The sequence below is a fragment of the Struthio camelus genome, chromosome 9 (assembly GCF_040807025.1).
Source record: "Struthio camelus isolate bStrCam1 chromosome 9, bStrCam1.hap1, whole genome shotgun sequence".
Classification (NCBI taxonomy): Eukaryota; Metazoa; Chordata; class Aves; order Struthioniformes; family Struthionidae; genus Struthio; species Struthio camelus.
The window spans coordinates 8,811,568-8,826,634 of record NC_090950.1 but is presented as its reverse complement, the minus strand read 5'-3'; the positions used below and the strand labels follow the sequence as shown (position 1 = coordinate 8,826,634).

Genomic DNA, 15,067 nt, shown 5'->3' with positions numbered 1-15,067 from the left:
ATACACAAATGTGATTTTACCAGAATATTTACCCTTTGGCATGTTAGCAGGAGACACTTGTGCCTCCCATTTCCCCGAGACAACTGCTTGTCCTCTCTGCTGTGTGACAACGATGTGCCATGCAGACTGTGTCACCCCCTCATCACTGCAGAAGCCAGCCAACACCCAACAGCCGCTTTGCGCCTCCAGAAGCGGCAGCCTCCTCGTCCCAGCTCTCCTGCCGGGGGGGCTCATGCCGTAAGCGAAGCAAACGCAGCCACAGCCTGCGCTGGGCAGGGCAGGGGCAGAAACATCCCAGCCCTCTCACAGCAAACACCCCTGCTCCATTGCAGCGGGGGTCAAGCCCGAAAGCCATCCTTAGCACCTCTGTTACTACCTCCTGAGGCAGGCCCAAGCCCCACAGGTGTCTGCATGTGAGCCCTCCACAAGACCCTCGCACCAAAATTGCACTGGAGAGAGCTTCACAAGGAGCAGCTGAGCAGGGCTGGCTGTGACCTCAGGGGGCCCTCAGTCCCCAGCGAGACCTAGGAGCTGCCCAACTGTCCCAATCCCTGTGCATGCTACGGGTGCTGTACCTGTACCTCCCCTTGATGCCTGGGCCATTCCCCAGGCAGCGGGCACTGACCAGGCCCCTGCTGCTCAGGGGACGTGGCTGCAGAGGCAGCTCTCACGGGCACCTGGCCGGGCTGGCCACGGTAGCCCAAGGGCAGGGAGCTGCCCCCTGTCCCTGTGCTGCATTTGGGCGAGAGCTGCCCATGGCGTATGGGAGGGTGATGAGGTTACGGCCAAAGAGCTGGGGTTTTTTGGTTTTTTGTTTGTTTCTTTGTTTTGTTTTGTTTTTTTTTAAAATGAACCCAACCTTTTCCGTTAGTAAGGCACTGTGTGTTTATACTCACCCTCCACAATCCCGTGGAGTGTCAAACCTGGCCAAAACAGGTACTGTCATCCCAGTACGCCCTGGCCAGGCGTGGGCAGGCTCCCTTGGATTGCAATGCTTTGAAGAACGGATTAAAATGTAACAAAACAGCTCAGAATGACACTAGCATATAGAAAGGACCCAGAACCACCTGCTCCCCAACAAATTTAAATGCTGCTTTTTCTTTTTTAAAAACAACTCCTACAATAGATGCCCAATACAAAATTAGGTGTCACCATGTTGTGTCGTTCTAGCTTTAACAGGTTTAAGCGGTTGTTTTTTCCCTTTGAAATTAATGCATCGCTACAGGAACACAAATCAGATTGTTCTCAGTGTAAACGTTGCCAGCAGCTCCTATTTGACCACAAATAACACGACTAAGACACCAAGAACAACATCTTATTTGTCACTTGTAACGAGGGCAGGTTATAAAAAGAGCACTCAGATCCTTTGATCATAATGGTTCTGTTTGACCCTTTCCTCCCTGTCTTGCTGCTCAGACACTAAGCCACTGGAAAGCTCTGACCTAGCACCGTACTGCAACTCCTTGAAGAGCATGACCCCGCAGATCAGAGAGAAGGGGCAGGCTTAGAAAAGTCTTGCAGGATCACCCGCTGATGAAAGATTAAAGTCACCGCGCTAGCAGCTAGCGAGAAGTAACATGTTTACAGCTGGCATGAAAAAGGAGAGTTGGGCTAGGAGTCTCATTCCAGGAGAGAAACCATCTGTGAAAGCATCCATGCCCTTTTCAGACACAATTATAAGCTGATCGTAATTGTGCCTCAACCCCATGTAATCACTCGGGCCAGTAATTACTAGGAATACAAACAGGAGCTGCACTGAACTGTGAACAGCTACAAGAAACAGACATAAATGTGTTTCCTCTAAGATTGTATCACATTTACTCGCTGAATGTAAATTCGCTAGAGGCACTTCGGGACGGAAGATGACGCAGCAATTAGAATGAAGTCATACACTTACCTAATCATTGTACTTTCATGCCATCAAACTTAAGTCTACTCTTTGAATGCTTAGGAGGGAATCAATCTTGAGCATACCTAGACCAGCAGCAAGACTGCCATGTGTTTGTGCTAGATGTAGGTGTGTGATAAGAAGACTCTCAGTCTGATAACTGCTGAGACTGTAAATCAGCAACCTCAACCTCAGCTAATCCTTGGGCTTATGCCAGGATATCAGTTCTACATAATGAAGATGCTTTTCAGGATAGCTGTGCAATTTTCTTACACATGTAACATAGGACTGCAGGCTCAGTTTGTTAATCTTCCACCACTGCAACGGGGAAAACAGGTTTATCCCCAATGAAAAGGAAACATTGAACACCACCAACTCACCAGCCGATACTTCCTCTGCATGGTGTACCAGTTTCCTCCCCAAAGGAAATCTGTGGTCTCCTTCCCATAAAGCCATAAAAGGACACTGGGGAGGGTGGAAAAGGGGGAGATCCCACTTGAAGCCCATCTCTAAATCCCCTTACCGAATTAAGAAGGGGAAGAAAGAGGGGGTATGAACCAACACACATCTGTTCTTAGGCCAGCATGACTTCTTAAGAAGTCATTTTTTAGAGAAGCTATTTTAGCTGTGTACCATATTTTGTTAAGTATTGTAAGACAAAGGTGAATCTGTCATCCTGGAGGAGCTGAAAACACAGAGAGACATTCCCACACCACAGCAGCTGTACCATAGTGATGCAGAAACCACTTCAAAGCAGCAGAGACCACACAGAGCCAGCTCAGCTGTGTCACCTGTGCTACCCAGAGGGGAAAAACAAACCACTTGAAGGTGAGTGCATGGAGGGTCCTTCCAGGCTCCAATCAGGCAAGGCCAAGTGTCTGCTGCCCCTCAGCACAGAGGGGTAGGAGACAGATCCCACAGACAGAACATGCTAGCCGAAAGACCGCAGCAGCATGTTTGTCGCTCAGCAAGCTTTATTGGGATCTGTGAATGAGGATACACATTGATGAAAAAGCTCTCAGACAGGACAGCCAGACACTGATGACCGAGCCCCCTCTGCAAGCACCCTCATGGAAGCATCTTCAGCTGGGTCAAGGAGACTCCCCAGACAGTGGGTGCAGGCAACTCCTCTCAGCACCAGAGATGCTCTGTACATGACTACCAGCTTGGTCAAAGCTTTGATACATTCCCTTGTTGATATACAGTCCCTTACCTGCAGTCACCCAACCTGTATGTAACACTCTAAACTCTGTGACTGTACATTCACAGCACCATACAAAGCAGGGTCTCTTCTCTCAGAAGAACTTACACAGTTATGCAAGGTTCATACATGCGTGCCACAACTGCAAACCACCTAGCGCGACCACAGCTAAAATTACAGCTGACTGAAAATTTGCTACATGCAAATTGGAGGTTCCATAAACAAGAAAAAATATTCACAAAAAAAATAGTTCCTATTTGTCACTTTAAAAAGCTTTAGAAGGCATTGTCTTGCTGTCCCTGTGCCCCAAAGTCCCTGTAGTAACTTGAGAAAAGAGCCTAATTATGGATCATGATTCTGACTCTACTGCTTATCAAAGAGAGACCTTTGAGAGAACACAAAAGGCAGTCTGTAAGAAAGGAAAAAAGCTGGAAGTACTAACATAGAAGCACATCCTTGTCCTTAAACCCATCCCTACTGCCAAGGGCTTCAACTTGTGTTGTGCTAGCGCTTTTCTGAAGAGCCCTAACATTAGAGTCACATTCCACCTCTCTTTGCTGATAAGGGCAGGGACTTGCAGAAAACAGTGCTATACTGTCATCTAGGAGGCTTGTTTTGATGTGCAGAACAACTGCGCATTTAGAAGAGGAAGATGACTGCCAGCTTCCCAAAATCCCAGAGAAGCTCAGTTTATTAAAAGAACTCGACTTATTCATCTCAAACCAATTCCTTCTTTATGGAGAAAAATACCTACTACTGTTATTCAAGTAAAATACTAAAAAGAAAACCTTTTCTCTTCCTTCCCTAGAAGTTAACTACAAAAAGACCCAAACAAAGGAACCCAGGAAAACCCAACATCACGCTAGGTCTGAGCTTGTCTCTTCCTCTCAGAGCACGTGGAAAACGCTGGAGCTCTAGGTTCTCCTGCTAACCTGGTAGCCAGCTCAGAAAAAGCACTACACAAATATTATGTACAGAGTACAGCCAGTTTCCTTTAACACTGTAGCTCTCTAAAAACAACCCTCACAATGACTTGACTATTTTCAGTTGAAAATGGACTGCACATTCTTAAATGTATAACACTTATCAATTTCCTGCAAATGGAGAATCAGCTTTGTGAGACTATCAAAGGGAAAGGGCTGACACCAAGTGTTTCACAGCCATTTATCTCTTCATCTGTGCTACACAAGCACCTGTGCCAATTCTGAAGTATTTCATCACTTAGGACCTCATCCTGCCACAAGTCAGCCAGAGGCTCAACTTTACGCATTGCAAGCTGTCCCACAGAGGTCAATGGGACAACTCGTGACAAACTCACTACCTCCATAAACCTCTTCAGGCTAGAGCCTTTATTTAGATATTGATATGCTGAGCACCCAACAGCCTATAAAGTAATATACACCAGCCTAAACGTGCACTAAATGCTGATAAGTCAGAGTCATTCTGTCACTCAAACACCTATTATGAGTGTTGTCAGTCTCCACAAAAGGTGCACCAACCAAAGCTCAAAAAGTGAAATGGTTAAGGTAGACAAACGCCCTTTCAATCAAGTTTTATTACAGATTTTAACACCTTGCAATTATTCCCGGACAACAGGCTGATTGTAATTGCCTGCAGACTAATTAGACCGAAAGACTTGACAAATGGCAATTTAGAAGCAATTCGACACTCAAGGGCATTGTTCTTCAGACTGGCCATCCCATTTTAATACTGTCCCCAAACAAACTACAGTTCCTAATGAAAATTCTTACGTATGTACAATCTTTTTTAGAAAATGGAAATGATACACACACACTCCATTCACTCATTCTAACTGCAAAAGAGGGCACGCTTTAGTGTATAAAGACAGCTAGAAACACAAAACTCATATACTTTGAGGAAAGAGTCAGCGGTGGTGCTCGCGGCATACCCTGCACGTGCTTTCTGGTATTGCAATGACTGCCGGTGCTTCGGCCAAACCCAGCTATCATGCTGTTCCAACTTTGAAGAATGTTCACACTCGTTTTGCTTCGTGCTGACCGGGAGAAGGAAAAAAAAAAAAAAAAAACAACACAGAAAGTAAGAGACCTTACGTGTGAGCTCAGCACCTGAGAAGTAATGGGAAACAATTAACTAGAATTCACAGTATCTGCAGTGGTATCAGCACAGGCTAAGACAGCTCATCAAATCCAGCAGCATTCTTCACAAGGGATTTTACTAACCCAAAACTTTAACACATGGTGCAGAGTAAGTTCCTTCCCTACAGGCAGCATACACACCACTTCCCAAGCACCAGCAGTACTTCTTATGCTTTTAGTGCGACAGACTGAGATTCTGGAGGCAGAAGGAACAAAGAAGTAAGGAGTTAGCTGTAGATACAAAAACCTATGAGGAATGAAAACTCTTTAGTTTAGACTGCACTGGACCCACAAGGATTACTAGCACTCTACTCAGTTTCATAAAGATAGGTTCCATGTTTTGATCAAGCAAAACTAGCATTAGCACCTTCACACCAGTTCTTTGCTGAAGTTCTGAATGTCTCTAAAAAGAAGACGGAGCAGACTGAAAAATTACTCATGTATGAAGATCAACTATGCAGGATGGATTGATATAATGGAATATACTCTGGCTGCTGTGAGCAAACTTAAGGCTCAGGCTTCTAATGGCTTAATGAACATAAATGAAAAATAAAGTAGAACTATACGTTACACTGGGACAAGGAAGTGTTTCAAAACAAAAACAGTCGCTATCTTGAAGAAACAGGGCACCAACGAAAGCAAGCAGCTGAAAAAGAGGCAGCATTTGTTTCCTAGTTAAAATTTTCATCTTTGGTGCCTGCTCCAGCCTCTGTTTACCGGTAACAGCTCGTTTCTCCAAATCTAATTTCAAGGTTCAAAACTAAAACAGTCCAAGTGAAGCTGCTACCACTCAGCAACGAAAAAGTTCACATTGCTTTTGATGTGGAAAGCTTAACTCCTCCTCTTCAAGCAAGCGTGCACTAAAAAGGAAAAGGAGACTGCATCAGCAACATTATTCTGGAGGGACACGCTGTAATTTCACACACACACAGAGTCAGTGTCAGAATGCTGCTTTAATATCATCTGAATGATGAAACAAGGGATATTAAGAAATCCACAGGAACACAGTAAAAAGACTTACTGTGTAACAACGCAATTCTGCTACACAAAGCACAGCAAGACAACTACAGTTTTTTCATGTTTACATTTTTAAGTCTAGAGGTCAGTATACTTACTGTTACATTTAAGATTAAAAAAGGGGATGCAAAGCTTTAAGACAAAAGAACAAGCAAAGAAAGTTTGTGAAAAAGGTGTGGGAGGGAAGGTTTCATTTTGGATTTTTCGTACTGTTTAGTACAGTTTTGCCTAGAGTGCTGATAGGTGTCTGAAGAAGTGTGAAGCATTAAATGGTTTGAAAGGGTATAATCTAAGCAGAAGTCAAACTAAAGAGGAAACGAAGGTTAAAAGCTTCACTGTATAACCTTCCCCCTTCCTTTCTTTCCCTCATCAAATGCCATACAAAATTCAGATAAGGAGCTAAAGCTAGCACTGACAAAGTTTTTCTTATGGAAAAGGAGGATCTAAGAATTATTTAAACTTGCTGATGACTTATATTATTTAAGGATTACCTGAATTTCTGAGTAATTCATATACTGTACTCAAGTAAGGACAAACTCAGTGGGCTAAGTCTGATAAACCACGGTCAACTACATTTAGATACGCTATCTCCTTACAAAGGGCAACCTTGGACTTCAGATACAGATCCTAAGAAAGAGCAGTCATAAGGATGACTTCTCTGATGGAACGGTATGGAACATAATGCTAATTTAAGACAAGACAGGATAAAGTTCCTGAGTCTGAAACAAAATATTGAGAACTCCCCTGTTCCTTTCATTCTGAGAGTCACTTTGGTCACTGAAGGGTGCGATGTCAAGCACATTTGCTTCTCTTCTACAAATGAAGCCCCGTGTCAAAGTCGGCACAACAAAATTCATCTGATAAAAAGACTCGTATACACTGTACGTCTGAACAGTAACACCATTACATTACCTGCTGTCTGAGAAAAGAATCCTAGAATACATACTCCGTAGAATGAGGAAAAGAATTAATTTCAACAACTAAACTAGATGTTTAAATCCAAGGAGTTCCATGGTCCAGGGCGATAACATTTTTTCCTCCTTAAAACAGGATGCAAGTTACTACATTTTATTCCTGTGCTTCCTAGATTACAGCTGGAGTATCTAGAGTAGCTGAGTATCAAACTTGAGATTGGAGAAAACGCACCATCATCTTAGCGCTACTTGTAAACATATGCATCGTAGACTCTACTCAGAACAAGGAACAATCTTAATCCTACATGATCCTATATCGTGGGATGAACAAGACTTTTCTAAGCAGTAACATGCCTTGCCAGGTATCTTTGTATACTATCTAAAAGAATCAGTGAATGATTTCATAAAAATAGCAGTTCTGTATGGAAGTTCAGAACACAGCAATATCTGCTTCTTTCAAAATATATGCCAGAAGGAGATTTTGTCAAGATTTTATTAAATGAACACATCAGCAAGTAGAACTAAAAAAAAAAAAAAAACACAAAAACCCACCACACGACAAGAAATAATCCCACACCTACACGGCTTCCTAGAGACGGTAGTCCACAATTCCTTTCAGAGTTATCTTTATCTATGTGGTTTTCAGGTTCCCAAGAAGCTTACATGTTTCTTTTTCCTCTGTGGTTTTTCCATTTTTATTATTTTAGTATGTAATGGACACCACAGGTGATCCTAGAGCAGAACTCCACATCTCAGCACGGCATAGCTGGAAGACTAAGTTCACTGGATGTCATCATCATCAAAGAGATCTTCAAAATCTAGTCAGAAAAATAAAGTAAAGTAAGTTAACTTTAAAAACTTAAACTGCTTTATAAATTCACACCATATACATATCACACAGGTATAGTTTTTCATTGTTTGGATTAAAGACAGAAATAAACACGAATTAAGTATGTAACAGTTACTGCACTATCAGTTACTAGAAGCATACCATTGGGGTGGGGGAAGAGAAAGAGATAAAAGGCAGACCCAAGTACGTAATCCCTACCACAAATGAACTAAACAAGCTACTTCACCCATACTATACAAGCTTTGCAATTAAATTCATCAAAGCAAAGTAAAGCTTAAAAAATGGCTGCATTTTTTTTTGTTTCTTTCTTAATGGATGCTTCAAGTAGCTATCACATTTAGAATGATTCAACCATGAAGCCCAGACTCCAGAACTAAACAAGTGCCTATTTTAAGCCTGGAACAGGTCTCAGATGCATACACTTCCGGAGAATTTTGGCCTTAATTCAGTGTGTCCTGGCACACATGCTTATGAACTTCACAGACTGACAGCTTCTGGTTTCACATTTATGGTTTACTGTCAAAAAATCACTTCCTTAAAAAAAAAAAAAAAATCCAAGTTTTTCGCTGGGAAGAGGCTACTAACATTTCTCATCTTCCTCCTTACCCCCCGCCCCCAAATCCTAGTCTCACTCACAGTAGTGCAATATGGCTAGCTAAGGACCATTGCTCTAGTCAACTCTGGGAAGTACTCTAACTGGTTAGCTTTACATCTTCTTTGGCTGTTGAACATAGACTAGCAATGTAATTGAAGCCAAGTCTTTGTTCTCACAAAATTCAATCATTGCCATACAATAAACTGAGAGCTGATTTCTATTTAAGAGAGTCCCAAATTAGAATTGCAATAGGATAATATCTCAACTTTAGAGCAGAACTTCATGAAAATATTCGCTCCTGAATATACTGGCTTTTACAAAAGAGAGCTGCCTCTCTATTGCATAAAGTATATCAAAACTAAAGTCTTTTTTTTTCTTAGGGTTTCTTTTCCCTTCTCTAAAAATCGAGTAGTGTGAAAAAGCTACTTAATCTCAGAAGTCACACCACAGTTTATGACATCAACATCACAACAGCAAACATTTAATAGCTTATCTAAGACAGGCATTCACTCGCGCACATGAGCGGGAGCGCGTGTAGGTGACTTTCAATCGCTGAGAACCTACCGAAGCCAAAGTACCGTTTTACTTCACGTGCGTACACCCCGTGAGACAAAGGATTTACCTATAAAGTATCTACACAACACGCAAAGCTTGTCTTGCACACGAAACTCTGCGGGTTGCCGGGAGGCCGTGGGCGGCCCTTACCGTTGAAGAAGTCGGCGTGCACCGCTTTCTCGTTGGCGGCCAGGTCCATCAGCAGCCCCGTGCTTCCCCCTGCCTGAAGACGCAGCAGCTCAGGCCCCGCCGCCGCTCGGCCCAGGCCCCCCTGTCTGCCGCCGCATCCCACGGCCCCTAACCGCCCCGGCCCCGGCCCCGGCCCCGGCCCCGGCCCCCCGGCCCCCCGGCCCCCCGCCCCACAGGCCCGCACCTCGTCGAGGTCCACGTAGGGCCCCGCACCCTCCGGGAACATCTCGTCCACCGCCGGCTTCATGGCGCAGCCCTCAACCCCCGCCCTCCCGCTTCCGGCCGCCCGCCGCTCTGCTTCCGGCAGCCGCTCTGCGCGCCGGGCGGAACGGCCTCTCTATGGTTGCTGTGAGGAGGCGGCGGTTGCCGGGGCGGGGCGGTTGCCGGGGCGGGGCGGTTGCCGGGGCGGGGCGGTTGCCGGGGCGGGGCGGTTGCCGGGGCGGGGCGGTTGCCGGGGCGGGGCGGTTGCCGGGGCGGGGCGGTTGCCGGGGCGGGGCGGTTGCCGGGGCGGGGCGGTTGCCGGGGCGGGGCGGTTGCCGGGGCGGGGCGGTTGCCGGGGCGGGGCGGTTGCCGGGGCGGGGCGGTTGCCGGGGCGGGGCGGTTGCCGGGGCGGGGCGGTTGCCGGGGCGGGGCGGTTGCCGGGGCGGGGCGGTTGCCGGGGCGGGGCGGTTGCCGGGGCGGGGCGGTTGCCGGGGCGGGGCGGTTGCCGGGGCGGGGCGGTTGCCGGGGCGGGCGGCGCCATGTTGGCCGCTGCGGTGTGGCGCAGCTAGAGACGACGAGGACAGCGGGGCCAAAGCGGGGTGGGGAGGGTCTGACGGTGAAGGCAGCATCAGAGATGCTCTTCAGATCTCTTCAGCATCTCTCTTCAGCCTCTTCAGACAAGTCTGCAGCGTTTAAAAACGTGTAACGTCTGCCGCTTAAAAGCGTCAAGAACCTCACAGCAGCGTCAGGCATCAAGGGGTTTATTGCATGAAGCGTAAAAAGAAAAGACGGCTTAATTGCCTGTGGTTTTCTACAGCAAGCAGCGGTATATAGGACTGCTACAGGGTTTAAAGAGTGCTGAGATAACACAGGTGCCTGAACTGGCTGTTCCCGCCGCCGTTCGTGGCCTTAGACGTCTCTCTCGGCGGCAGCCTCAGCGAAGACGAGCCGCGGTTAGCGCTCGTGGTTTGGGACGTCGTAGCCAAGACGACTTCCGAAAGGGAACTGAGCAAAGAAGGTTCTGGCCATTTCATTGATCCTGTTGTAGGCTCCCAGGGTCCGGAAATACTCCGCATACGACCAGAAGTCGGAGGAGGAGAAAGGCCAGTATGGCATGGCTACAGGTTCTTGGTAGAGATCTAAAATAAAGAAATGGCAGAATCAGATCAATAAAACACACAGCATTTCTCTAAAAGCTTGGGCCTAGGAGCCGACGCGGTTTGGGGAATCTAAGTCTTACTGGGAGGCTAGCGACTTCCTCTGGCCTGTGCTCTCTTCTGTGGTTCAGCCCTTAGTCCTCCCCTCTCCACAGAAAAGCATTGTTCTGGTGGAGCCATTGTCCTCTGCTTGCAACAGGAACGACGGTCGGACGCAGCAGAGGGTGTGCATGGAAAGGGGCACTGCACACACATAGGGCTCCCAGCAGCTGGAGCAGTTCAACAGTTCCTGGAGGCTACCTTAATTTCTAGCAAGGCACCTGACTGTTGAAAAGTAAGAAGCAATTGCAATTTAAAGTCACTTTTTCCCGTTCCTCCTCTACTACATTTTTTGTCCTGCCACATAAAAACAAGAGGCAGGAATAAGAGGGTATCATCTACGGTCTGCCCCTGCCGGTGCCTGCAGGCAGCTCATCCCTCTGACAGCCGAGCCAGGCAGCTGCTCCCCATCTCTTTCATTGCAAAGGTAGCCTGGCAAACTGCAGCGCAAGCCGGGGCTGCAGGGTCTGCGCTGCCCTGGCATTGCTCGAGACCTCAGATTATGCCTCTTCTCAGCAGGCAGGAGAGAAAGGGCTAAGGAAATGGAAGAGAAAGGCAATGCCAGTTTGAAGAGACATCCGTGCCTATTCCAGGAATAGCTGAGGCAGACTGAGATACTCATTAAAACAAGATTTCAAATTCAGCAGGAAAAGGAAAGCACCATAAATTCTGAAAATGCCAAGAGCTGACCTCCGTTGGGCCTAAATCCAGCCAAGCATGGAAACAAAAAATGTGAACGCTGGCTAAGACCATAGTTACAAATGTCTGTGCTACAAAGCTAAACCCACTACTGATTTAATGTAAAGCTCGTTTAAATAAATGGGAGTCGTTCCATTCATTAGACTCCCCTTTGCACCAGGTCTTCAGTGGGAATTAAGACCCTTCCACAATCCTATCATCAGACCTTAATTTCATAGGAGTAAAATTTGCAGTGCACAGGCACGGGCAGTACATAACAAATCAAATGAACCTGCCAAATGCTGTCTGCAGAGCAGAATTCACTGTTTATATCAGCTAATCTTAGATTGACTTTGCAGTCTGCTGATTGGCCCAGTGTGAAAAACCGCAAATGCTGATAATAAGTAACAGGATGCTGCTTGAAGGTTTTATTTTTAGACTGACACCTGACTTAGGTTGCCACAAGAAATATTTACAGTACATAAATATAATGGTGCCCTCTATACCTTAGATTTGTAAAAACACAGATGATCTATTCAATAGATGTTTAGAGATATAAGTAAGATAATGGAGCCTAGGAAAAATGTTTTTTAATTACAAGTAATCAAATAAAGATCCTACTCTGCTGTCCTTCTGTATACATTTGTTTTTCCACATCTGTTGTGATACTCTGCGTATTTGTATCTGTGTACTCAGGATGCTACTGGCTGTCGTGCCGTTTATACTGAGATGCACACCAACAGTAGGACCAACAATTGTTACTGCAGATACATCTGTGCAACTCTGAGGGAACTGTTCCAATATTCCCTTTTTTGGTGGATTTGTGACAATTTGCATGTTTTAATATTTTTGTTGTAGAACTTACTTCTGGGCAATAAGTAAACACATCTAGTGTTAAGGTTCCGGGCAGCAAAACTATTCAGTCGAGTGTGGTTAGAAGTCTGGTGTTTTTGAAGTTACGTTTGCATACAGCAGATAATGACTTGACCATAACCCCCTTGAGGATTTGCCTTTAAGGAATCATATTTGCTGCAGGTTTTTTCATTTTAAGCTTGCAAATATATTAGCTCTATCATTATGCTTACTAATATGTCAGCCTTTAGCTGATTTGCTTAGGAAATTTCTTAAATTTCACACTCCTCTTTCTCTACCGGAACTAGACGAAAACACTTCTGAGAGTCTGAATCACAGCTCAGCGAGGTTAGTAAGTATTCCTGCTGAAATCGCTGCTAGGGATCAGGCCTGGGAGTTACAAATGACTCTTCTGATTGTTAGTGATACAAAGGAAAGAAAAAAACCAATAAGAATTACCATCTCCATCCTGGATTGACCGGGCATCTGTAAACAAACAGAAAACTCATTAGTACCAGGTCTCATCCAGAAGGGTTTTCTGTTTACAAAAGGTTTGCTGCAAAGCTAGAAGCTGGTGAGTTCTTTAACGCACTAATAGGTCCCTCTTTGCAGGGAAACTTTTTGTTTCTTGAAACAGCTGAATAAAGAATTCCTTGTTTGCAGTTATTCAGCAGTATAAAGCAAATACTGCTCATTAACAGCCAGAGCAATTACAACTAGTGCACGAGCAACATTTGATCCTAATTCATTTTCTTCTATTTAGTAACAAAGTATTGCTGGCTTCTTGAAAAAAATAAAAAAAAAATAAATATAGCAGTAATCTTACCTGTTACCATGTTCGTTAGCATGTTCATCAGCATGCAGAAGAAAAATAAGGCAATAAACTTCATCTTCTGCTAGTTACTATTTGTTCCTGAAGAATAAGCTGTATAACAGATTTATTATAGGAGATTAGTACTTATTCAAAGCCTATTATTTCTTTATTAGAAGAATCTATTCCAAGACAGATTCTAATTAACAGCTTTCGTATAACGAGATCCAATTACATTTCCTTACAGTTTAATTGCAACATAAAATATTAACTACAGTAATGAACTGTGTACTGTTATTTTATTTTTAGGTGGCATAAATCCAGAAAGTCCTCTGACAAGAAATTAAGCGTCTTGGAAATACTTTATTCTGTGGCTAAATTAATTTCATTTTAGAAGTTACCTCTCCCCTTTTCTTCTTCTTAGAGTAATAAAGGTCTGCAGCTCTGAATCAGCTGCAAAACTCCAGAAGGATTTCTATTACCATAAAATAGCAGCACCATTTAGGGAAGGGTGGGGAAGAAAGAAAGAAACGTCACCAAGTTACTACCCTAATCTGATTTTGTCACCTTCATCTGAAAGCATTTTAACTGCTCGCATCTGCGTTATATCATAACCCCATCCATATCAAGAGAGTGCAGAATCAACTTGGGCAATAACATTTCTGTATTTTAGACAGAGGAAGAAAGTCCGTTAGCAATTATTACTTTTATCTCCCTGATTCTTTCTCTTCAGATTTTTTGAAATGTTATTTTGAGCAAAGCGCTAACAGCATAGATTTCCCTCCGTAGTTCAGCTAGGGACACAAGACCTTAAACATTTTACAATGATTTTGTATTCTTAGCTGGAATTCCTAAAAATCTAGATCTTAAAATGTGCGTAGGCATCACGTTCCCACAGAAATCAATTAGCTTACATTACACAAGAGATTAGGTCCTACGACCTCAGTTACGATGACAGTGAGCGCACTGCAACCTCCAAAGAGCATTGAGAAGGCATTCCTGTATTATGTTGATTTCCCCAAAAGACAAAACAGGTGCTTTGGGCTCCACCCTTTGCAGGCTGCTACATGGATCCAGCACTTGGAAAAGCCCAGAGTCTGGAAGCAGTCTGGAAGATATTCCAGTTACGTGTACCTCTTGGTTTTCTTTTGTCATAAAGCTCCTGATGGCAGCAGGGCTACGTAGGGAGCAAGGTGTAGCCAGAAGAGCTCTCAGATCCATGCCGATGTGGCCACTTCAGGTCACGTTGCTGAACTTTGAGGCTGTTTCAGGTAGCTCCATTCTGGCAAGGAGAGGCTAAACACCAGCGCAGAACTCGCTGACAGTCACCCTGCGATGAGCTGATCATACAATCAATACCCTCTTCACTTTCACTGTGGTTGTTAAGCTCACGTGTTCCCTGTGTGCTGGAAGTTTCCAGTTGCCTTTCCTCCCAGTCCACAAAAATCACTCCCGTGTTGATCTCAGAGACTTCTTATTACTTCTTTTTCCTACTGTGTTTGCGGGGTGGGACATTGCCCCTGTGCTCCACTTCACATCCACTTGTCTGTCACAGGAATATCATGCAGTAAAAGTCTGCATACCCATACAGAGGCCAGGAGCAGACAGACCCAAGCAAGTGGCCTTGCAGGAGGCCCCAGCTTTGCTGGAGTTTATTCCTATCTACGTTTAGAGTTAAGCCAGTCCTGCCAAGACTTAAAAGATGTTCTGAGCAAAGCGGGGCGGGGGGGTGGGGAGTGCTTTGTAGCACACCAGGCTGTGCCAACTCCTGTGGAGGCTGAGAAGAAAAACATCATGAAAGCAGAACCTATTCCATCTCTAAAAGGCTTGACTCCTCCCGTTCAGTATTCCTAAGGCTGACAGGAGTGGTTCCTATGTCACCTACATACAGCCAGCACCCCTGCCCCAATTGCCTGGGTTATGGCAGCTGCCAGGGGAACAAG

The 15,067-nt window shown here is 45.0% G+C and overlaps 2 protein-coding genes across 2 annotated transcripts in view; both read right to left on the bottom strand.

Moving 5' to 3' along the window:
• ST6GAL1 (ST6 beta-galactoside alpha-2,6-sialyltransferase 1) overlaps positions 1-9,598 on the bottom strand; it is a 103,942-nt gene extending 94,344 nt beyond the window's left edge. The window contains exons 1-3 of the mRNA XM_068954910.1: positions 9,511-9,598; positions 5,291-7,955; positions 4,962-5,103 (exon numbers count right to left, since the gene is read on the bottom strand). The gene's annotated coding sequence lies outside the window, so the exon portion shown is untranslated. The remainder of the gene's footprint in view (positions 1-4,961; positions 5,104-5,290; positions 7,956-9,510) is intronic.
• Positions 9,599-10,162: 564 nt separating this feature from the next.
• Positions 10,163-14,081, bottom strand: OTOS (otospiralin). Its single transcript, XM_009674125.2, has 4 exons — positions 14,039-14,081; positions 13,140-13,238; positions 12,773-12,799; positions 10,163-10,666 (listed from the first exon to the last, which is right to left on the bottom strand). Exons 2-4 carry the CDS (start codon positions 13,201-13,203, stop codon positions 10,482-10,484), a joined length of 276 nt encoding a protein of 91 aa, XP_009672420.2. The 5' UTR covers positions 13,204-13,238; positions 14,039-14,081; the 3' UTR covers positions 10,163-10,481.
• Between the last annotated feature and the right edge of the window lie 986 nt (positions 14,082-15,067).

Bases quoted from the DNA above. Each gene is read 5' to 3' on its own strand.
- OTOS (XM_009674125.2), bottom strand. From the start codon at position 13,203: ATGAAGTTTATTGCCTTATTTTTCTTCTGCATGCTGATGAACATGCTA. The intron at 12,800-13,139 runs GTAAGATTACTG...GTTTGTTTACAG, and splicing joins GCTAACGAACATGGTAACAG to ATGCCCGGTCAATCCAGGAT. The intron at 10,667-12,772 runs GTAATTCTTATT...TCTTTATTTTAG, and splicing joins GTCAATCCAGGATGGAGATG to ATCTCTACCAAGAACCTGTA.